Source organism: Telmatherina bonti (assembly GCF_933228915.1).
Source record: "Telmatherina bonti genome assembly, chromosome: 10".
NCBI lineage: Eukaryota > Metazoa > Chordata > Actinopteri > Atheriniformes > Telmatherinidae > Telmatherina > Telmatherina bonti.
Genome location: NC_136628.1, coordinates 6,701,056 through 6,723,491, shown reverse-complemented (window position 1 = coordinate 6,723,491; position 22,436 = coordinate 6,701,056). Strand labels below are relative to the sequence as shown.

The 22,436-nt window shown below is 42.8% G+C and overlaps 1 protein-coding gene across 2 annotated transcripts; it reads left to right on the top strand.

The window, feature by feature from the left end:
• The first annotated feature begins 3,453 nt into the window (after nt 1-3,453).
• On the top strand, nt 3,454-21,096 carry dtx2 (deltex 2, E3 ubiquitin ligase). Of its 2 annotated transcripts, XM_079247616.1 has the most exons (9): nt 3,454-3,968; nt 5,342-5,930; nt 7,969-8,027; nt 11,844-12,053; nt 15,700-15,767; nt 15,846-16,013; nt 16,302-16,463; nt 18,815-18,904; nt 20,108-21,096. In XM_079247616.1, the coding sequence occupies exons 1-9, from the start codon at nt 3,674-3,676 to the stop codon at nt 20,336-20,338; spliced, it is 1,872 nt and encodes a 623-aa protein (XP_079103742.1). In that variant the 5' UTR covers nt 3,454-3,673; the 3' UTR covers nt 20,339-21,096. The 2 variants fall into 2 exon arrangements, with proteins under 2 accessions (XP_079103742.1, XP_079103743.1); XM_079247617.1 differs by lacking the exon at nt 11,844-12,053.
• Nucleotides 21,097-22,436: the final 1,340 nt, after the last annotated feature.

Genomic DNA, 22,436 nt, shown 5'->3' with positions numbered 1-22,436 from the left:
TAAAAGTTGTATTGTACTTGGTTACAAGTATCTTTGATGCAGTTTACTGTTAATTGATTTATAAAAGGTTCATCATCAATCCTTAATCATGCCTAGCAGATCAGTTACGGAGTGTCCACGTTGGAAAACAGCCTCGATTATTTAGTCTCCTTCAGCTAAATCTGTATGTTATTTACAGTTAATCTCCCAGTTCAGATCTGCAGGACTCCAGTACATTTATAAACAATTCATTAATGTTTATGACCGTAGATGTGACTGGGAAAGCCATGATTATGGATTTATTTCATTTGGAGGTGCAGGTTACTGGCTTGTATCTGTCAGTGACGTTTTATCATGCCATATTTATAACCCCAGAAACCTGCAGCTGTAAATGTTTAGCAGTTTAAAGGTATCCAGCAGCCCTTTTACATAAGTGATTAAATCAGTCCATGGGTGGAAGTGTGACAGGATGAGGCTTCTGTACAACCGCATAACCCTGATGATGGTCTTCCTTATGGTTCTGGAGTTATTAGATATCATCAACTTGTCATAAGTGGGCTTTTTTTATAGTCTTTGTTCTGGTTTACTGTTTTATTTTGTAGTTTTTCCTTGTTTAGTTCCCTCATGTCTTATTTCTGCCTAAAGTTTATTAGTTCATCATTTAGTTTAGTCCAGTCAATCCACCTGTTTCTTGTTATGTTTTGTATGTCTGTGTAGTGGTGGTTTGTAGTTCTTCCCAGTTTGCTTCCATTATTAAAATACAAGTCCCAGTATTTTCTCTGCCTCCTGCCTCTCCGTCCTGCACTTGTGTCCACATCTCCACGCATCATGACACAAGTTCCATTTATTAATCAATCATTTTGGTATTCTTTGCGGTTGTTAAATCTTTGAGGACTGTCTTTGTAAAAAAAAAAATGTACCCAACAGAAATTTAGAAATAAAATCAACAAATTTATTTATTTATTTTATTTATTTATTTATTTAAATTAGGACAATGCATATTCATCAACACATCGGCAAAAGCTTCAATGTAAATATGCCGGAGTTAGCACAAAGCTAATTTACATCCGTAGTCCTATGGCAGGAAAGGACAGATAACACGTAGTCCCAACACAAGAAAACAAAAAAACAATACAGACATTACATCATAACAATAGACAACAATAGACAAATCTCACAGAGTTTAAGAGGCCCCAAGAAAAAAAAAAAAAAAAAAAAAAAACCTAGTGTGAGCATGCTTGGTTGGTTTTCAGCCAGTGTTTCAGAGCTGTTTTAAAGGCTGAATACGTGCCACAGTTCCTGACATGGGCTGGCAGTGTGTTCCAGGTTTGTGAGCCTCTGATTGACCCCACCATTTGACCAAATTTTGTCCTACGCCGCTGTACGTTACAGTCTCCTCTGGTCGATGCTCTGGTATTTGGCCGATCACTAGGTTTTTTACCTATAAAATCCATTAAGGGAGGAGGAGCAAGTCCATTTACAACTTTAAAAATAAGGCAAGCATCCATAAAAATTTGATAACTTTCGAAATCCAAGATATTATACTTACTTAGAATGTTACAATAATGGTAGTGTAATGGCTTTTTGTCCAGAGTTTTCAGTGTTCTCTTAAAGAGGGACTTTAGTGGCTTCAAAATGGCCTCTGAAGTGTGAGACCAAGTGGTATAACAGTAGGTGATATGACTAAATATCATGGCATGCATATAAGCCTTAGCCGATTCTGTGGTCAGAAAGGGTCTTATATGCTTGAAGTTTGACAGATTAAATTTAATCACATGCAATACTTTTTTCACATGTTGCTTAAAATTAAGATTAGAATCAAAAACTACTCCAAGATATTTAAATTGTTCCACCACATCCAGTCTCTCTCCATTGACTAACACAAATGGTTGTTCGGCCTCTGCTGGCTGTTTGGTTATTTCTCTGTAGCAACGATGTATTTTGGTAAAAAAAAAAAAAAAAAAAAAAAAAAGATTTTGTCAGAAATTACTATTTCCTTTCTATATGAACCACCTTTGTTGGGAAAATGCATCAGCTCAGATTCCTGAATTTAGAACTAGAGAAGACTTTCCTGAGACATCTAACTGCAGTCAGTTTTTCTTTCTGTGGTGAAACTGTGAGGTTTTGTCTAAATTACAGTATTCAGTGCTGCAGGCACCACAAAGTCCTATTTACCTCTATTACACTAGGTAAAGCTAGAAATCCTGGAAGCACATAATTCACAACCTTTTCACAGCTGGACTATAAAAGGGTCTCTGCAAGTTGAGCAAAGAGCAAAAGTTTTAGCTGCTTTTTAATCTGAAATGTCATCATTTAAGATGGAAAATTTATGTTCAAGAATAAAAAGGTAACTTCAATATAATAATTTTAGAGTTTGTTAAACCCAACTGAGTTAAAAAATTAAATGGGACAATGATGATGAGACATAAATGCCAAATGCAAAAGCTCTTACAACAACAAATGGTGTAACGGTTGAACATGTGCCGGAAGATTCTGCAGTCAGAATAGTTGGTGATTAGTGAGGGTGTCAAGATTGGGTATAAAAGGAGTTTTCGCTAAAGGCTTAGTATTTTCAAACAAGAATAAGTAATGACAAATCACTTTCAGAAAACCCTCCAAACATATTTTTCAGAGCAAAAAATGTCTTTGGACATCCGTAGAGCAGAATAAAATTAAAATATTTGGGGAGTCTGTTAAGTCTCAGTAGCTGGGTTCTATTACATTTTTTGCAAAATAAAAGTGATATTTGTAAGTTTTGACTAACATTAACATTTCCATTGAACAGTGTTTAGTAGGGGTGGGAAAATCTAATCGAAAAATCGAAAATCTGGATTTTTTTGGTTCAAAATTTTAAAATCGATTTTTTGTTAGTTTAGTGGATAAAAGTGTCCACTAAATGACTGTAGAATAGAATAGAATAGAATAGAATAGAATAGAATAGAATAGAATGATCCTTTTAAAATTAACAAAAAGTATATAATTTAGACAGATTTAGAAATATTGTCTGCCAGAATATAATAGAATAGAATAGAATAGAATAGAATAGAATAGAATAATCCTTTTAAAATGAACCAAAAGTAAACAATTTGGACAGACTCATAAATATTGTCTCCCAGCTGTGAGATGATGCTGTATAAATGCTACATTAACGTTGTTGTGTTTACAGCATAGACACATTACATGTTGTATTCACTTGCACTTGGGCATCTTACGTTCACCCAGTTAAAGGTCAGTCTCCACTAAACTTGATTGGCGATTCTTGGAGTGGCACTCGGAGCCCAGTCGAATTTTAGTGGTGTTCCCTCTGGTTTTACCCGTGTTAGGGTCTTATTGTGACATTACTTTTTATTCCAACATAATAAAACTGGAGCCCCTTGTCCATTTTATTGTTTCTGACTGACATGTGAAGAGTTGCGATATTTCCGACGGTTCCTGAAAGCAGCGGGAGGGCAACGCTGTCACAAAGCTAGCGTTATTCACGCACTGCTAAATGCACGGAGCGTTGTCAACATGTACTTGAATGTTTATTTAGCCCATTTGCCATTTAATCATTAAGTTACCTCAAAGGCGTGCTAACACATTCATAATGACATGTTTTAACGAGCCGAGCTAGCCTCGCTGGCAGACTTTATCTTCGACGCAGCAACAATCAACCCGAGCGAGTTGTTGTTAGCTGGAAGCTAACCTGCTGAACATGGCGATTGTGTCTGGTTCCTGTGCCAGGGTAGACGGCTCCAGAAACGGGCCTTCTGTGTCGGCTACACCCTCCGGATCGGTCGGACAGTCCCAGCCCATGATAGCGGTGTGGGAATGGCAGGATGACCAGGGCTCTTGGCGGCCTTACAGCGGCCAGGTGAGCGCTTACGTCGAGCGGTGTGTGTCGCCGCGCGGACCCGGCGCAACAAGCATCTGTCTCGGACAATCAGACCCCAGCCTGTCGCCTTACCTCATCGACATACCCAGCTTGAAGCAGTTTCGGCAGGACACAGGTAAACGTTGTGAGCTTAGTCTGTATTTTGATATTTAATCTGAGTCCTTTTTAATGTCGTTTCCTCTGATCCTAACTGGCCGTTAGCATTGTAGCATTAGCTTTAATGGGTTGTAAATACAGATTTGTCAGATGAGCAAGTTTGGTGTTTTGTTTGTCTCAGCGGAGTTAAATGTGTCATTAATTCTTCCATAGCCTCAAGAATTGTTATACTATTGAAGGTCATTAATTTGCATGTTGATTTCTGCTGAATAAATGTAATTTAAAGCTCTTTAAAGCAGTACCATGACGCAGAATGAAAGGACAGATCCCACTAGAAGGAATGGTGAAGCAGAAGATGTTCATTGTTTATTAACAATGTGCCTGAATTTCTTCCATCCATCCATTCATCCATCCATCCATCTATCCTCTACCACAGGGGTGTCCAAAGTCGGTCCTCGAGGGCCGCTGTCCTGCAGGTTTCCCATGTATTCCTTTTCCAACACATCTAGCTTCCACTAAATGGATCAAACAGCCAATGACATGCACAACTGATTAAGCTCTACTACTAATTCATTTGAATCAGGTGTGTCTGAGCAGGGATACATAGAAAACCTGCAGGATTCTGGCCCTCGAGGGCCGGAACTGGACACCTCTGCTCTACCACTTATCCGGGTCGGGTTGCGGGGGCAGCAGACTTCCTTCTCCCCAGCCACATTTGCCAACTCTGAGGGGGGATCCCGAGGCGTTCCCAGGCCAGCCGAGAGATATAATCCCTCCAGCGTGTTCTGGGTCTTCCCCAGGGTCTCCTCCCAGAGGGACGTGCCTGGAACATCTCACCAGGGAGGTCCAGGAGGCATCCTGACCAGATGCCCGAGCCACCTCAACTGGTTCCTCTCAATGCGGAGGAGCAGCGGCTCTACTCTGATCTCCTCCCGGATGACCGAGCTCCTCACCCTGTTTCTAAGGGAGAGCCCGGTCACCCTGCGGAGGAAACCCATTTCAGCCGCCTGTATACGAGATCTCGTTCTTTCAGTCACGACCCACAGCTCATGACCATAGGTGAGGGTAGGAACGTAGATCGACTGGTAAATCAAGAGCTTTGCCTTCTGGCTCAGCTCCTTCTTCACCACGACAGACCGGCGCAGAGTCTGCATTACTGCAGACGCCGCACCGATCCGTCTGTCGATCTCACGCTCCATTCTTCCCTCACTCGTGAACAAGACCCCGAGATATTTAAACTCCTCCACTTGAGGCACTTGGGTCGGGTGCAATGTGAGCTGGGCGGCAGCAAGGGGCGGGGACCCTGGCGGTCCGATCTCCGGCTGCAGGAGCTGGCTCTAGGGATGTGTGCCTGAGTTATTGTTTTTAATTATTCATATTCTTTACTTTCAGGGAAGACACGGTCAGTACGGCGGTCTCTGTTTGCCCAGTCTTCAGGCCTCGGCAGTGGTGTTTACTGGGAATGGGCCAACGATGAAGGAGGCTGGACTCCATATGAGACTCGAACCTCCATCCTTTTGGAGCACAGCTATCAGGCCCGGCAAGGCACAGCAGACTTGGGTCCACATGGATACAATTATATTGTAGATCTCACATCATTGGCCCAAGTGAATAAAACATCAGGCTTCAGACGGCAGGTGCGGCGGCAGTGCAGCCTTCCTTATCCGCTGGCCTCCTCTGGTCCCCCGGCCATCCCGTCGGGGCTCGCCTGCTCCTGTCAGCAGTGTCTGAGCCACAGCAGCACAGGACCCATGCCCAGTCGGTCACGACATTCCTTTTCTTCAGGCAGTCTGAACCGGCCAAGTCTCCAAGTGACAGGAAGAGCCGCCGCAGCTCACCCTACATCCGTCTACTCCCCGTATCCCAGAAGACCCCTCTCTGTGGGGGGAATGTCCTGGGGTAGCCCCTGGCTACCACCGGCCTCTGGTAGTCAAATCCCTGCTCCTCATTTGACCACATCCGCAAGTGCCAACGGCTTAAGGTTTGTTTACATCTCTGTTGGTTTCCTTTTAATCTGAGTAAAACATGAGCAGAGCCCACCACTCTCCACCTCTTTGTCTTTCCTGTCTGTCTCCACGTTGACCCAATCCTGTAGAACAGGAATGGTCTGTAGCTCCTCTGCTTCGCTGGTATGTTTGCTCTGGCTCAGTTCCTGTGACTCTTGTCTGTGTCATCTGACCTTTCTTCCGCTTGTTCTTAATGGCAGAGGAAGCTGCTTCCAAAGGCAAATTACTAACAGGGGTCTGATTTTCCACCAGAGTTACTCTTTAGTTTTATTCTGTTGTGTCATAAAACTCTAAATGATCTCCAATTGTTTGACTAATTATCTACACTTTTACATTTGTTGCTTGAGCTTAATGTTAATTATTACTGTTTTTGTCCCCTAAAAGAGATCTACCTGTTTAAATGTGCATTTTTGTTAATTTGGACCTCACTATGGTCTTTATTTGTTTACAGATAAGCTTTTGCATGCAAAGTAGTTTTTGTTTAAATATCCTGATAAAAGTTGTTTTCATCAAGTTTTAATTGATCTTAATATAATCAGCTCCTTTTGTTCCACCTGTTGTGTATCATCAGTGTGATCCTCCACGCAGTAATTTTTCATCCCATTCGGAGAAGATCTGATTCTTGACTTAAATTTGAGTCCGTTTTCAATCGGATCAAATCAAACTTTATTTATAAAGCATTTTTTATGCTGAAAGCAACACAAAGTCTTGACATGATATACATAATTCATGCTTATTACAGAAAAACTTAACAATTTAATAACACACTCATTTTAGTTTCTTACACACACACACACACCTGCACATTTTGCACAAACATGACTCCCCAATTTCTGTCTCTTATATGAATGTAGGTTAGAATAAAAATAAAATAAAAATACTAAACAGCTTGTTTTATAAGGAAACAGTATCTATAGGATCTGTCCACACCAAGGGGCCAATCCACCAGAAGCTGCTGCCATAGCAACCACCCTGAAAAAGCAGGCAGAAGTCCACACCACAGCTGTAAGGCTGCAATGCAGGACCTCCCGCCACCCAGACTGGGGTGATTATGGTGTCAACAACCCCCAGATGAAATAACATTATAGAAAATAAATTAAGATAAAATAAAATTCAGTCAAAAGTTAAGCTAAACAGTAGGTGAGTTTTATGCCTCTTTATAAAACCATCTATAGTCGTAAAGTTCTCTTTAAGGCTGTTCCCTCATCCAGGGCTGTAACGCTGTATGCTTTGGATCTTACTCTAGAAACAACTAAACGGTCAGTACCAGAGGACCTCCGGGTGTGTGGTCGGATAAATAAGACTTAAGATGTTTACAAACTACTAGAAGAACCTTTAAATCAACCCTTAAACGCAGAGGGAGCCGATGCAGCGATGTCGTAATGTGTTCCCGCCCTCTGATCCTCGTCAGGACTCGTTTTGCTGAGTTGTAAGCTTGAACTTGTTCAGAAAGCATGCCTGGCAAAATGTGCAGACTTTGTGCCTTCTCATAGAGAAATAAATGAAAAAAGGCAGACTGTACATCTGTTTGGGTTTTAAACTGAAACAATCCCATGAAGCTGATTTTGTCCATCAGTTACAGTTCTACAGACTGAAGTGAGACGTGATGACATTAGTGCAGATCCCCATCAATAGCTGCTCTTTTCTTTTCCATGGAAGCCATTTTAACTCAGGAAGTGTTTGTTGTCTGCATATCGATCAGTGATTTAACTGCTGAGTCATGCTCCCTTCTTGCACCATGCACATGCAGTTATTGGTGAGTTCCTGTTAATCCGACTTGAAAACTCATTTACTGATCAAAGGCAGTTTTCCAGCCGCTGTGTTGAAGGTAAATAAACCTTTGCAGTCATCTACCAGGCTGCTTGTCTGTTCATGAGCTCACACCGAACCTTTAAGCCACATTTAAACACGCTGACGTGCTCTGAAAACCAAAATAGTTGCCAGTCTTTGTTTTGCTCTTCCTGTCTGCTGTTTTTACTGACTGAATGTCACTGTCTGTTTCCTGGCCTCCAGTGTTCCTTCCATCTCCGTGCAGCTGAACGGGTCCACCAGCGTGAGCTCTGCCCTGGCAGGTAAACGGGTCACTGACCATCCATCCTCTGCATTTCCTCTCCTCAGTCTCTTTTATTCTGCAGGTTTTTGGTCATTTCTGTGCCTCTGATCTGCATCCGCCTTGTGAGTGTCGGTCTGTTTAGGAATAATACACATGAAAGCAGAAATTAGGGTGTCCAAAATGAAAATGAAACCATAATAAATGTTATAAAAAATCTTTGAGAGGCAATAGGTAGTGAAGCACCATCTGTTCCAGCGGTATGGACTTGGCCTTCGTGTAAATTTCCTCACGCTGAGCCAATAAATTGGCTCTGGATGCAAAAGTGTGATTAAGTGAAGCTTTCAGTGCTGATCCCGTAACACAGCTGTCATCCGCGAGCTTTCGCCAGCAGTGACCTCTGGTAGCTTATAGCATTCATTCAGATGCTTCACAATACGCAGTTTGGCATCGTCACAGCTTCACGCTGCCTCCCCTGAAGCTCTCAGATATCCAAAGATATTTGAATTCTTCTCATTAAAACAGGCTGTGCTGCAATGTGAAGCCTTAACTCAGCCGTCCTTGGCGTGGAGAGAAAATATTCATAATGGATCGCACATCCCATATTCATTCTCCCCAGTTCACAGCGTCAGCATAATGCAAAATAATGTCATTTCATCGTGTTTGAATATGTATGTATCACACGTGGTTTTAACTCCAGCCTGATTGCGTGGCACGGAGGAAGAGCTCTTTTGTCGGCGATGCAGAAGAAAATGAGAATAATTTATCAGTAAATGAGAATAATTTAGAATAGATGTCTTCAGAGGAAAGAAGAAAACTGAGTGTTTTCGTTGAGATTCCACAGATGTGTTCAGTTCTAGAATAGTTGCATCATGTTGGTCTTTCATGAATTCACATTTGAGTTTTCACGCTAAAGGACGCAACGCTTTGATTTCCTCTATAGAGAGCAAGTTGGACTGCAGCTGCACTAAACAACAGAACAGACAGAAAACAGCTGCCGCTCACGCCTCGGAAAAGTAAAGTCTGTTTCTGGGCTTTGGTGAGCCGGCTGCATCGTTACCATCAGGCTGGAGAAAGCTGGTAGACCACAGCCTCATTAGTGACTAGCACTGAACCAAAACTTCACTAAATGACTGAATAAAAGGCCACTCCTGCAACATCTTCACCCAATGCACCATGTTTAAACTCATTAGTCCGTCATCACCTTCAGATGAGATCGGAGCCGAACTGCAGGTTGAATGTGCATGTTAAACACACACAGAGGCTTTTTCCCTTCCTCTGTTTGCATTCCCACGCTAGCAAACAGGTGCAGACTGACTGGCCGGGTGAGGCATCGGTCTTTCAGCAGGTGACGGAGACTTCTGTTTGGACAAACGCTGCAGCATTCGGCCTGTTGTCGGCTCTGTAGGCTGGAAAACATGGCGGCTACAGAGACTCAGGTTTCATCTGCTCACAAAATCATCATGGATTCAGGATGTAGACAGGCTGCAGTCAGACTTTCTCAACATTTACTGACACTGTAGCAGGGAGAGAGAAGTCATTAAGCTGCCAACGTTTTTCAGTGTTTATCCACTGCTGGACCAGTTTGTTCTGTTTTATTTTATTTTATTATGTTTATTATATTTAATTTAATTTAATTTTATTTTATTTTATTGTTATGTTATATTCATTATATATTATATTATACTATATTATATTATATTATGTTTTAGTATGTTATTATAAATATTAGATTAGATTCGATTTTTATTTTATTTTATCTTTTATTTATTTATTCATTTATTTATCAGAAAATCAGGTTTATTTATTTATTGACATGGGATCTAATTTTAAATAATTGGTGAAATAATTTATTAATGATTATAATTATATAGTTCAGTTTGCTTGAAATAATTGATCAGTTGTATGAATGAACAAACAGCTGGAGGTGGTTCTGTAGCTGACCCGGGAGTGGTTCAGGTTCATGGCATCCAGTAATCAGTCAGCCGTCAAAGAGCCAGTCCTCCCAGTCGGGAGAACGTTCAGAACAGCCAGTTTTTAGGAATGAAATTGTTATTGAGTGAACGTAATAAAAGAGTTAAGGTGAAAAACGCTGCAGCTGGTTGTGGAATCAGAGCAGCTGAGATCATTTTTCCTTCATTTTCATTCCTGTGTTGTTTTCATAAAAGTGTCACAAAGGGTTTTTCTGTTTTCCTTTTTGGAAATGAGATTAATCAAAAAGTAGACAGGAAGTAAGTAACCTTGCTGGTTTGTTGTTTTAGTTTTTAGTTTTTAAGCCTTGGATTTAGTGGAATAACGAGGAAGAAGTCCTCCAGTAGTCTCAAACACTTTCCTTTGTCCTCTTCAGGGATGTCTTGATTACAGGTTTTCTTACTATAATTACTGTCAGAGAAATAATCGCATTTTCACTATAAATGTGTAAAATCACAGGAATATTCCTTGTTTATATTCATCTGTTGATGCCAACATAATAATATAGCAACAAAGTAAACATAAACACCGTCTGGTTTGTAAAGAAGAAATTAATCCAGCATATTAACTCTTGTTAGGGGAAACGGATGGAAATACAGGACCTCCACACGGGGAGGAAACGAGATCATAAACATGTGTTTTTTCTTTTCTTTTAACCTGAGTAGAGTTTAGAAACACGGAAAAGCTTCGAGTTAGTTTTGGGGTGCATCTGTCTCTGATACATGAACAACCCAGGAGCAGTAGAAATAAACAGACAAAACCATGGATCTGGAGGTAAATAGGGTTAAATACAGAAACTGTCCTTCAAAAGAATATTTAATGACTCATTCAGTTTTTGTATATTGTCACAAAACTGGAAAAGATCATTTGTTTCATTAAATAAACTTTAACGTAACTTAACTCGGTTAAATGAACTTCCTCTGCTGTACTTTCCCTCTCTAACAGTGTTTTTCAACCTTTTTGGAGCCAAGAAACATCTTTTTTCACTGAAAACTCTCAAGGCACACCACAGACCGAAAGGTTTTTTTTTTTCTTTCTTTAAAAAGCCCATATTATTAATATAAAGTCATCTTGTGTGTCTTGAATAGAAAGAGGATAAAGACAAGAAAAAGGAATTTTATTATCTTCCACCTGGGCCTGTTTGGATGAACACAGAGCTGCTTTTTAGACCAATCAGGTGAGATTTGATCATTTCTCAGGACACACCTGAGGAGCTCTCACAGCGCAGTGGTTGAAAAACACTGAATTAGACAAAGTTTAACGTAATTTAATCCAGTTAAATGAACTCTTAGCTCTTCCTCTGCTGTACTTTCCCTCTTTAACTCTTCTGTAACTCTGATCGAAGGGCAAATCAACACAATCTGCAACACAGACATCTTTATGGAAGGAGACCTTATTGAGGGATCTTTGCAATCAGTCAATCGTGCTGTTTATATTTGGAGGACATGTTTATTTACACGCATCACAATCGCTTCAGATGTATGAAAATAATCCGTTTGCTTTGGAAATTATTGCTGCAGGGAATTTTCTATCCTCCTCTGCGGCTTGCTGTGCTGAAGGAGAAACTAAGGGAAGCGTTGATGCTTTAGGATTCAGAGAATCTGAGCGGCTCGTTTACTGGGCTGTTTAACTGGGAGAGTCGGCGTCGGCGCTGTGGTTCTCCCGACTCCAGCGGCGAGCTTCCATGAGAACGTTCCGATGCCTGACTGTCTGTGTGCACGAATGAGAGTTGCAGTGCAAACGTCAGCCGCTGCTACATTTCTCATTCTTTTGATTTGTCCCTTTCTGCTCCCGCATCTCTCCGCTCGACCTCCACCCGCCCCCCTCTGCCCCCGTCCCGCCTCATCCCAACCCCCCCCCTCTCCAGGCATGGCCTCCATTTTGATGTCAGCAGTGGGACTCGGCGTGCACTTCACCTCTGCCCCCCTCCCTCAGCAGCAGCCTCAGCAGCATCCGCCGCCTCCTCCTTTCTCTCTCCCTCCTCCTCCTCCTCTCCTCCCCACAGCCAGCAGGCCCAGCAAGCCCCCCAGCAGCAGCAGCAGTTCACTTAGGAGAGCAAAGAGGCAGCACAGGAGAGGTAGCTACAACTCCACCAGCCCTAATCCACCCCCTCCACCTCCTCTCCATCCTTCTCCATCAGTCTGGTTCAGGAACATTTTCATCTTGCATTGTTTTGTTGCCATGTGTCATCTCGCAGGTCCGTGTTCGCAGCAGACTTTATTTGGTTTTTAGTAGCAGGAAATGAAGGCAGAGTTCATGAAACAAAGTTCCCCTCCACGTCGGAGCATCTCCTGTTGGGAGGGGTCACAATGTCAGATGTGGTTTAAAAAAAAGTCAAAAGCCAGCCGACGTTACGGCGTCATAATACCAGTCCACACACAACGACTGTTATTCAGCAGTAACTGTCCTGCTGCTGCAGCATCAGTCAGGCTGCAGAAGTCCCGTTTCTCCTCGGTTTTATCTTATCGCAGCTTCTTTTCATCTCCCAGCAGGGTCCTCCGATTCACAGGAATATGGAGGAGTAAAAACACAGCTTTCATTTCTGTTCCATGATGGATGAACTAAATGAAAAACATGAAATGAGGAGGAGGAAACAGCAGATTCTAAAGCAGGAGCCACCACGACTGTCTCAGTCACAAGGTTCCTCCACGCAACTAAACACAAGAAGAAGAAGAAATATAAAGAAAAGCAGCACCGGAGCTGTTCTGGCCGCACAGCGTGGAGCTAAACAATAAAAATGCACTCTGTGAGGAGTTTTTCTGCCATTTGTCAGCTAGTCAAACATCAGCAAATCATCACTTGGCTGCATGTTCATGCTGAACGTTGCAGAAAGTCGTTGATTAGAAAAAATGATCTAAAATATTCGCAAAAAGAAGAAAAATGTCTTTAATTCCAGCTTTAATCGACCTGTAGAGATAACCATTCAACATACACAGATTGTATTGGTATTAAAGGTGCTTGTTGCAGATTAAGCACCAAGTTTGTGACCATGAGGGAAAAATCCTAAACTGTTGTATATTACCTAGTTTGAGTTTTCCTCATCCATTTAATGGCCTTCATCCCATCATGACTCTTCCTCTTCATTTCCTCGTCAGTGCAACAGGGGAGAAATATTACTGTTAGAAAACAACACAGAAAAGGCGAAGTGGAGGTCCAAATTTACAAAGTTTTTTTCTGTTTTAACTTTCTAAATAAAAAAGATGGAGTCTTTAAAAGTCAGAAAAATGGGAATTTAACTTTACTGAACTGAAAAATTGTTTCCTAAATGGACTTGACACTCACATGTAGGAGTGGCTCGTAGTACGTCCAGCCAGCATCTGGTCCTCCTGTTTCCATGTTTGACTAGTCTGTCCTCATGTTGACACCTTGTCTCATGTTTCTGCACGGTCTGTTGAACTTCTGACACCTTTTATATTCTGTTGAATCCCGTCTCATTCTGTCTCATTTGTGTCATCCTGTCTCGTCCTGTATCATGCCGTCTCATCCTGTCTGATCCCGTCTTTCTGTCTAATCTCATCTCGTCCTGTCTCATTCTGTCTGATCCCGTCTCATTCTGTCTAATCTCATCTCATTCTGTCTAATCTCATCTCATCCTGTCTCATTCTGTCTAATCCTGTCTCATCTTGTCTCATTCTATCTAATCCTGTCTCATTCTGTCTAATCTCATCTCATCCCGTCTCATTCTGTCTAATCCTGTCTCATTCTGTCTAATCTCATCTCATCCTGTCTCATTCTGTCTAATCCTGTCTCATCTCGTCTCATTCTATCTAATCCTGTCTCATTGTATCTCATCTCATCTCATCCCATCTCATTCTGTCTAATCTCATCTCATCCTGTCTCATTCTGTCTAATCCTGTCTCATCTCGTCTCATTCTATCTAATCCTGTCTCATTCTGTCTAATCTCATCTCATCCCGTCTCATTCTGTCTAATCCTGTCTCATTCTGTCTAATCTCATCTCATCCTGTCTCATTCTGTCTAATCCTGTCTCATCTCGTCTCATTCTATCTAATCCTGTCTCATTGTATCTCATCCCATCTCATTCTGTCTAATCTCATCTCATTCTGTCTAATCTCATCTCATCCTGTCTCATTCTGTCTAATCCTGTCTCATCTTGTCTCATTCTATCTAATCCTGTCTCATTCTGTCTAATCTCATCTCATCCTGTCTCATTCTGTCTAATCTCATCTCATCCCGTCTCATTCTGTCCAATCTCATCTCATCCCGTCTCATTCTGTCCAATCTCATCTCATTCTGTCTAATCTCATCTCATCCCGTCTCATTCTGTCCAATCTCATCTCATCCTGTCTCATTCTGTCTAATCCCGTCTCATTCTGTCTAATCTCATCTCATCCTGTCTCATTCTGTCTAATCCTGTCTCATTCTGTCTAATCTCATCTCATCCTGTCTCATTCTGTCTAATCTCATCTCATCCTGTCTCATTCTGTCTAATCTCATCTCATCCCGTCTCATTCTGTCCAATCTCATCTCATCCCGTCTCATTCTGTCCAATCTCATCTCATCCCGTCTCATTCTGTCCAATCTCATCTCATCCCGTCTCATTCTGTCCAATCTCATCTCATCCCGTCTCATTCTGTCCAATCTCATCTCATCCTGTCTCATTCTGTCCAATCTCGTCTCATTCTGTCTAATCTCATCTCATCCCGTCTCATTCTGTCCAATCTCATCTCATCCTGTCTCATTCTGTCCAATCCCGTCTCATTCTGTCTAATCTCATCTCATCCTGTCTCATTCTGTCTAATCCTGTCTCATTCTGTCTAATCTCATCTCATCCCCTCTCATTTATCTAATTTCATCTCATCCTGTCTCATCTCGTCTCATTCTATCTAATTCTGTCTCATCTCATCCCGTCTCATTCTTCTCATCCCATCTAATTTGTCTCATCCCATCTCATTCTGTCTCATCCTATCTCATTCTATCTAATCCCGTCTCATCTCGTCTCATTCTATCTCCCGTCTCATTCTGTCTCATCTCATTTTATCCTGTCTCATTCTATCTAATCCTGTTTTATTCTGTCTCATGCCATCTCATTCTGTCTAATCCCATCTCATCCCATCTCATCTCATCCCATCTCATCCCATCTCATCTCATCCCATCTCATCCGATCTCATCCCATCTCATTCTGTCTCATCTCATCCCATCTCATTCTGTCTCATCACATCTCATTCTGTCTCATCTCATCCCATCTCATTCTGTCTCATCTCATCCCATCTCATTCTGTCTCATCTCATCCCATCTCATTCTGTCTCATCTCATCCCATCTCATTCTGTCTCATCTCATCCCATCTCATTCTGTCTCATCTCATCCCATCTCATTCTGTCTCATCTCATCCCATCTCATTCTGTCTCATCTCATCCCATCTCATTCTGTCTCATCTCATCCCATCTCATTCTGTCTCATCTCATCCCATCTCATTCAGTCTCATCTCATCCCATCTCATTCTGTCTCATCCCGTCTGATCCCATCTCATTTTGTCTCGTCTCATCCGGTCACATTCATTTTATTCCATCTCATCCCCTCTCATTTCTCTCATCCCATCTAATTTGTTTTTTCCAATCTTACTCGTCTCATCCATCTCGTTCTTCTCATCCCGTTATATTTGTCTCTTTGTGTTTTCTTGTTTAATAGAATTATGTTTTAGTTCCTGTCCGGTTTCAGCTCATGTATCCGTCTGTATTTTGTCCTTGTTGTGTCCCTGCCAGCCTCGGCTCAGAGACCTGAGGACGTGATTCAGCGCTACATGGAGGTGGTGGCAGGAGTGCCAGATGAGGTAAATATTTGTTTTCCTTTACCCAGACATAACCCTGCTGTTGATGGCTGTATGACACGTTCTTCATGTCCCGCTCAGGACTGTATCATCTGCATGGATCAGCTGTCCAATCCGTCCAGCTACGAGACCCCGTCCTCAGAGGAGGGAAGCCAAAGCATCCTTCCAGAAGCTGTGGGGAAATTCATCAAATGTGGCCACACTCTGCACATGCTCTGCATGCTGGCCATGTACAACAATGGAACAAAGGTACTCTGCAGATCCATAAGTCGCGTTGGCAGCATCACTTTTCTCTTTTTGCATGTAAGAATAATCAAATATTTAAATCTGAAATCGGAGCTGAATTCTTGTTTATGCTAAGCTAACCATGCAGGGCGTGCCCTCATACTCGCACATCCAACGTTAACTTTAGATCTCCGGGACACGGAGGGGATTTAATGCAAGTTGGAAACTCTAAGCAGAAAAAATGAGGAAGGAATGTTGGATCAACACCTGCAGTTGTTCTGCTGGGTTCACTTTTCCTTCTCCTCTTCGCAGGACGGCAGCTTGCAGTGTCCCTCTTGTAAGACAATCTATGGAGAGAAGACGGGCACGCAGCCCAAAGGCAAGATGGAAATTTACAGCATCGCCCAGTCGCTGCCAGGCCATCCAGACTGTGGCACTATCCAGATCATCTACAGCATCCCTCCTGGTGTTCAGGTACATCTGCTCACTGCAACGCTGAGGCCAGAAGAAAAATCTGGTTACTTACAAGCAGGTCTGATCCAGCAGGTCTGATCCAGCAGGTCTGATCCAGCAGGTCTGATCTAACAGGTCTGATCCAGCAGGTCTGATCTAACAGGTCTGATCCAGCAGGTCTGATCCAGGTAGTAGGATGTACAGTACAGGTAGTAGGATGTACAGTACAGGTAAGATGTACAGTACAGGTGGTAGGATGTACAGTACAGGTGGTAGGATGTACAGTACAGGTGGTAGGATGCAGCATCAGCTGTAGACGGGGAGAGCTCTGATCTGAGAACAGGACATTCTCAGGCTAGAAACATAAAAGATGACTGAACTTTTCACTGGATTTGTCCTTTTAATGTTTTAAATAACCTGTGATTTTAAAACATTTACCAGGGTACGGCTCCTGAGGCAAACGGCAGCTCATCCGTTCATCAGAAACAGACAGTATTGGTTGTCATATTTAAACTACGGCCTTGTCCACACATAGCTGCACATGTCATGAAAAAAGGATATATGTCTACAATCTGATCTGATCCACACAAAAGCTCAGGTTTATGGCATAAAAACTATTCTTTCAAAAACCTCCAACCAGATGAAGGTTTGTGCATGTGGACACGCAAAACCGGGTGGCTACGAAAAATACTCCGACATCAAATGTGCATCCTGTGTTTACACTCAGAAACAGCATGAAGGCCACAAGCAGTGCGCCTGACAACACGCTTAACAACACACTAAACAGGCTTCACAACAGGCTTAACAACATGTTTATAAACACGCTTAACAACACACTAAACAGGCTTCACAACAGGCTTAACAACATGTTTATAAACACGCTTAACAACACACTAAACAGGCGTCACAACAGGCTTAACAACATGTTTATAAACACGCTTAACAACACACTAAACAGGCTTAACAACACACTAAACAGGCTTCACAACAGGCTTAACAACATGTTTATAAACACGCTTAACAACACACTAAACAGGCTTAACAACACACGTAACAGGCTTCACAACATGCTTTACAACATGTTTATAACACGCTTAACAACACACGTAATAGGCTTCACAACATGCTTTACAACATGTTCATAACACGCTTAACAACACACTTAACGTTAACAACATGCTCACCACGCTTAGCAGTGTGTTTGATAATATGCTTAACAACACACTTAACTCGCTTACAAGGTGCTTAGCACGCTTAGTAACGTGCTTAACAACACACTTAACAACGTGCTTAACAGCACGCTGAGTAACGTGCTTAACAACACACTTAACAACGTGCTTAACAGCACGCTGAGTAACGTGCTTAACAACGTGCATAACAACACGCTTAACACACTTAACAATGTGCTTAACAACACGCTTAGCACGCTGAGTAACGTGTTTAACAACGTGCTTAACAATGTGCTTAACAACGTGCATAACAACACGCTTAGCACGCTGAGTAACGTGCTTAACAACGCGCTTAACACACTTAACAACGTGCTTAACAACACACTTAACAACGCGCTTAACAACACACTTAACGTGCTTAACAACACACTTAACAACGCGCTTAACAACACACTTAACGTGCTTAACAACACACTTAACAACGCGCTTAACAACGCGCTTAACAACACACTTAACGCGCTTAACAACGCGCTTAACAACGCGCTTAACGCGCTTAACAACACGCTTAGCACGCTGAGTAACGTAGTTAATAACGTGCTGAACAACGTGCTGAACAACGTGCTGAACAACACGCTTAACAACACACATAACAACATGCTTAACAATGTTCTTAACAAGACGCTGAGCAACATGCTTATGTGGCGGCCAGGTGTGGACAGATTTTGTTGGTAGTGGACTCGGGTGTATTTATTAATTAGATGAAGGGGTGAGGATATCCGAGCTACATGTGTACTTGGCTTCACGTTTGATTTTCCCGTGTTACTTGTGTGTGTTCGTGGCGGGAACTTAATCAGAGATGAGGACCTGAAGTGTCCCAGTTGTTTTTATTCCTGAAGAAGTATTTAGAAAATGTTTCACCTCTTCTGAAGTTGTTTTTTTTTTTTTTTTTTTTTTTTTTTGAAAGAAGCTTATTTGAAGGAGAAAAAGTCTCCTTGGCGTCTGGTTAAGGTTCGGGGTTCAGTTCCAGAGGTTCAACTAACCAGTTAAACCAACTGGTGCTTTGTCCTTCAGAAAAGTCCAGTATTCTGCTGGTTTCTTTTGACGTTAAGCGAACTTCAACATGTTTATTTTCGTCTCAGTGTTTTGGCCTCATCAGAACGAAACCAGGGACTGGATTCATTGTGTTTTGTTCTCGTCCGCCAGGGCCCGGAGCACCCCAACCCCGGACAGCCGTACACCTGCAGAGGCTTCCCTCGGTTCTGTTTCCTCCCAGACAACGACAAGGGCAGGAAGGTAAAAAATAGTCCCAACTGGGATTAAAAGCAGAAACTCGCCATCATCTGCCGTCAGAGTTTAACGTTGCAGGTCTGCATGTTAGAAACATGTTCAGCAGAATATTCCGGTTCGGGGCGGTGCAGAGTGTCACCAACATCTGACCTCCAGCTCTTCAGGGCTGCAGCGTGTCGTTGTCCTGCTGGTGGCTGCAGCTTCGGCTAACGTAAATAATCTCTCATGAGCTGCACAGATGGAAAATTGGATTAGATTATTATTTGGAGCTGGTTTCGTATTCAGGTTCAAGTCTAGAGTCTCTGGTGGGATGATGGCAACGCTGCCGGGATTTAAGACGATGGAAATGCCCCAGAACTGTGCGCACGGCGACCTACATTCGGCGTCATTCGGGCTAAAACTGAAGTCGTAATTCCGTCACACAGTGTGTGTGTCATAATGTTGCTGTAAAACACCGTAAACGTTGGCTTCAGCATCGTCATGACGACGCCATCGTTAGTTCACAATGATGTTTATATTTTAATCAGGTACAATGTTCATGGGTGTCTAACAATCGGTCCACTGGTCAGGGTCCCAGCTCGGTTCTGGGTCCACTGGTCCCGGCTCAGTTCTGGGTCCACTGGTCAGGGTCCCAGCTTGGTTCTGACAATGATATAAACTATGTTTAGGTGAACTTCCACAACCTACTGCAGTTATTCTACATTGACCTGCAGCCGGAGCCGACTGAGACTGGCCGCCTGGGAGTGCTTTAGGACGGGAGAGGCTCCCGCTGCTCCTTCCTTACAGTAACTGCAGAACAATATGTGCCTTCAAGTCAGTCGCCAAAACACCAGAAAAGTCTCTAATAACTCCAGTAAAAGCTGCTAGATTTGTCGCTTTTAACAAAAAAAGTCACCAGATTTAGTGAGAAAGTCTCCAAGTTGGCAACAGTGTCTGAATGAAAGCAAAGCGGCTGTGGGAGGAGTTTACAGCACAGCGCTGCAACGCCAGAGACGCTCGATTAGCAGCTGAAGACAGCAGGAGAGGAAACTGCAGAGAGAAAAATAATCACAACCTTTTATTTTTATCATCGATGGAAACCCAGATCGTAAATAAGATTAAAATCCGATTAATGGCCCAGACCTACGTCTAAATACACAGAATCTTTCCTTTCAGCAAACGGAGCAGTAAAAACATGTTTCAGCTCTGAACTCTGCTTCCTCCTTTCAGGTCCTGGAGCTGCTGAAGGTGGCCTGGATGCGCCGCCTCATCTTCACCGTGGGGACGTCCAGCACCACCGGAGAGCCCGACACCGTGGTGTGGAACGGCATCCACCACAAAACCGAGATGATGTCCAACCTGTCCGGCCACGGCTACCCCGACCCCAACTATCTAGACAATGTTCTGTCTGAGCTGGCGTCTCAGGGCGTGACGGAGGACTGCCTCAGCAGCAGCAGCTAGGTGGCGGCTTCGCTCTTCCTCTCACCGCTGTCCATCAAGTCAACCCTCCAGAACCTTCCTCTGCGGCCGGGTGGATCTCCTAAAACCCCCCGTGTCTCTTCACGTCTGCCCAAACCTCATCCGCGGAGCGAAGGACAAGCGTCACACACTCCAGGAGGCTGAAGATCAAACATGTCATGAAGCACTTTAGTCACGACGGTGCGGCCAGCTGACGAGATTTGTTAGAAGTGAGGCGGTTTCCAGACAGGAAGGCGGGTGTATGTGCTGGAAACCTTGGCGTAGAACTCGGCGACACACTGAAACTTCCAGTAGCAAAGCCAGTATGTTGGTGTGTTTGATGAGGCGCAGCAATACGGAATCATTGTAAATAAAAAATGGAAACTTTCAGTTTTAGACACTACTTTAGAACGGATCATGTTACATGAAATCCCCGATGAGCACGCGGTGGCGTCCTTCCTTACTGTCCCGTCTCGTTGCGCTTTGTGTTGCCGTGTATGTAAGAAGGGACGAGATGATGTCATAGTTGGCTTCAGGACCGCCGAGCTGAAATTTCTTTTGAAAGTTTTGTTTTAGAGGATTGTGACAATCAGTGAAATGAGACGTGTCTTGGTCCAAACAAGACGGTGAAACTGCAGCGGTCATGTTCCCACAGGCGGCAGCGTCCATCATTCTGCTCCCAGTCCTGTAGGACCGTCGCTCTACGGAGCCTCGACATGTAAAAACTACATAATAATAAAAGGAAACGTATCTGCAATAAAGAAGCAATGCAAAGTGAGACCCGACTGCTTTCTGAGTTCTTTTTGGTGGAGATGTTCGCCTGTATGTTTCTAGAAATGAAAAACAATCATTTATAGGAGGAGGGGGGGGACAAAAAAAATCCAGATTATTTTAAGAATGTTTTTTGGTCAAAAATCTTTTTTTATTTTTAGATGTTTCTCTACGGAATAGTATTAGGGCCACTGAATAAAAAAAGAAAGAAAGAAAAATTCTGTGAATTCAGACAATCAGAATTCTGATTTTTTTCTCAGAATTTGGAGATTAAAAAGTAAGTAGCTACGCAGTGCAAAATAACGCTGCGTAGCTACTTTCCATAAGCAGCAGTTCTGAACTGAGGCTTACACATACACAGCTCAGTGGAAAAACCTGCAAATCGCAAATGTTTTTTGTCAAAACTGACAAATTTTGCTTTCATTTTGCAAAAGAATGAAATGGGAACGCAGCAACTGAAAACCCAGGCAGTGAACTTGTAGTCTCAACTTCTGAGATTAAAGTCAGAATTCTGACTTTTTTCACAGAATAATTTTTTTTATTCAGTGGCGCTAATAATCTTCCGTAGTTCTGTTTTGATGCCAGATGGAGAAGTAGTTCCTGCTTCTGTCCAGCAGGGGGCGACATGTTTCAAACTGTCCAGTAACGCAATGTTTTATCCGTTTAGGAAAACACGTAAACACAACGGGGAACAGCAACAACCTGCAGAAACATGCAGAGATAAATCCTCCTCCATCATGTTTTCAGTCAAAAGTTTGGACACATTTAGGATTTTTATCTTTGAACAGAAAAGGCGAGCTGGACGGGTGAAAAGCTGTTTGTAAACTGTAAAACAAACGTGGCGTCCTGCGGTAACACGACTAATGTTCATCTAGTAGAGCGCCATCCTGAGGTAAATGCAGAGATAACAGCCAAACGTAGCGCAGCAGGGGGACAACAGACACTCAGCAGCACTTTAATATGCAGTTCCTGCTTCTGGAACAATAGTAGAAGTTCAGCTGCTTCAGATTTATTGCTGCTGAATAAATCTTAGAACCCGACACACAGGTGATATTTTATCTGGCTGGTGATGTCGGCTGTAAACGTGTTCATTCATCGTGTTCGTGTTCATCACGCAGCTTCTTCACACCGTCTGTTTAAACGGCAAAATGAAAATCTGCAGCGCTGAGAAATCACGATTTATATCGAATCTCCGCCAAAAGAAACGGTTCAAATTCTGATCCCAGCTTGGAGAAACCTGGAAAACCTGGAGTCTGATCCTGGAGAGACCTGGAAAACCTGGAGTCTGATCCCAGCCTGGAGAAACCTGGAAAAACCTGGAGTCTGATCC

Excerpts from the sequence above, each read along its gene's own strand:
- dtx2 (XM_079247616.1), top strand. The coding sequence starts at position 3,674 with ATGGCGATTGTGTCTGGTTCCTGTGCCAGGGTAGACGGCTCCAGAAAC. Across the intron at positions 5,931-7,968 it reads GCAAGTGCCAACGGCTTAAG|TGTTCCTTCCATCTCCGTGC; the intron begins GTTTGTTTACAT and ends CCTGGCCTCCAG. Across the intron at positions 12,054-15,699 it reads AAAGAGGCAGCACAGGAGAG|CCTCGGCTCAGAGACCTGAG; the intron begins GTAGCTACAACT and ends TGTCCCTGCCAG.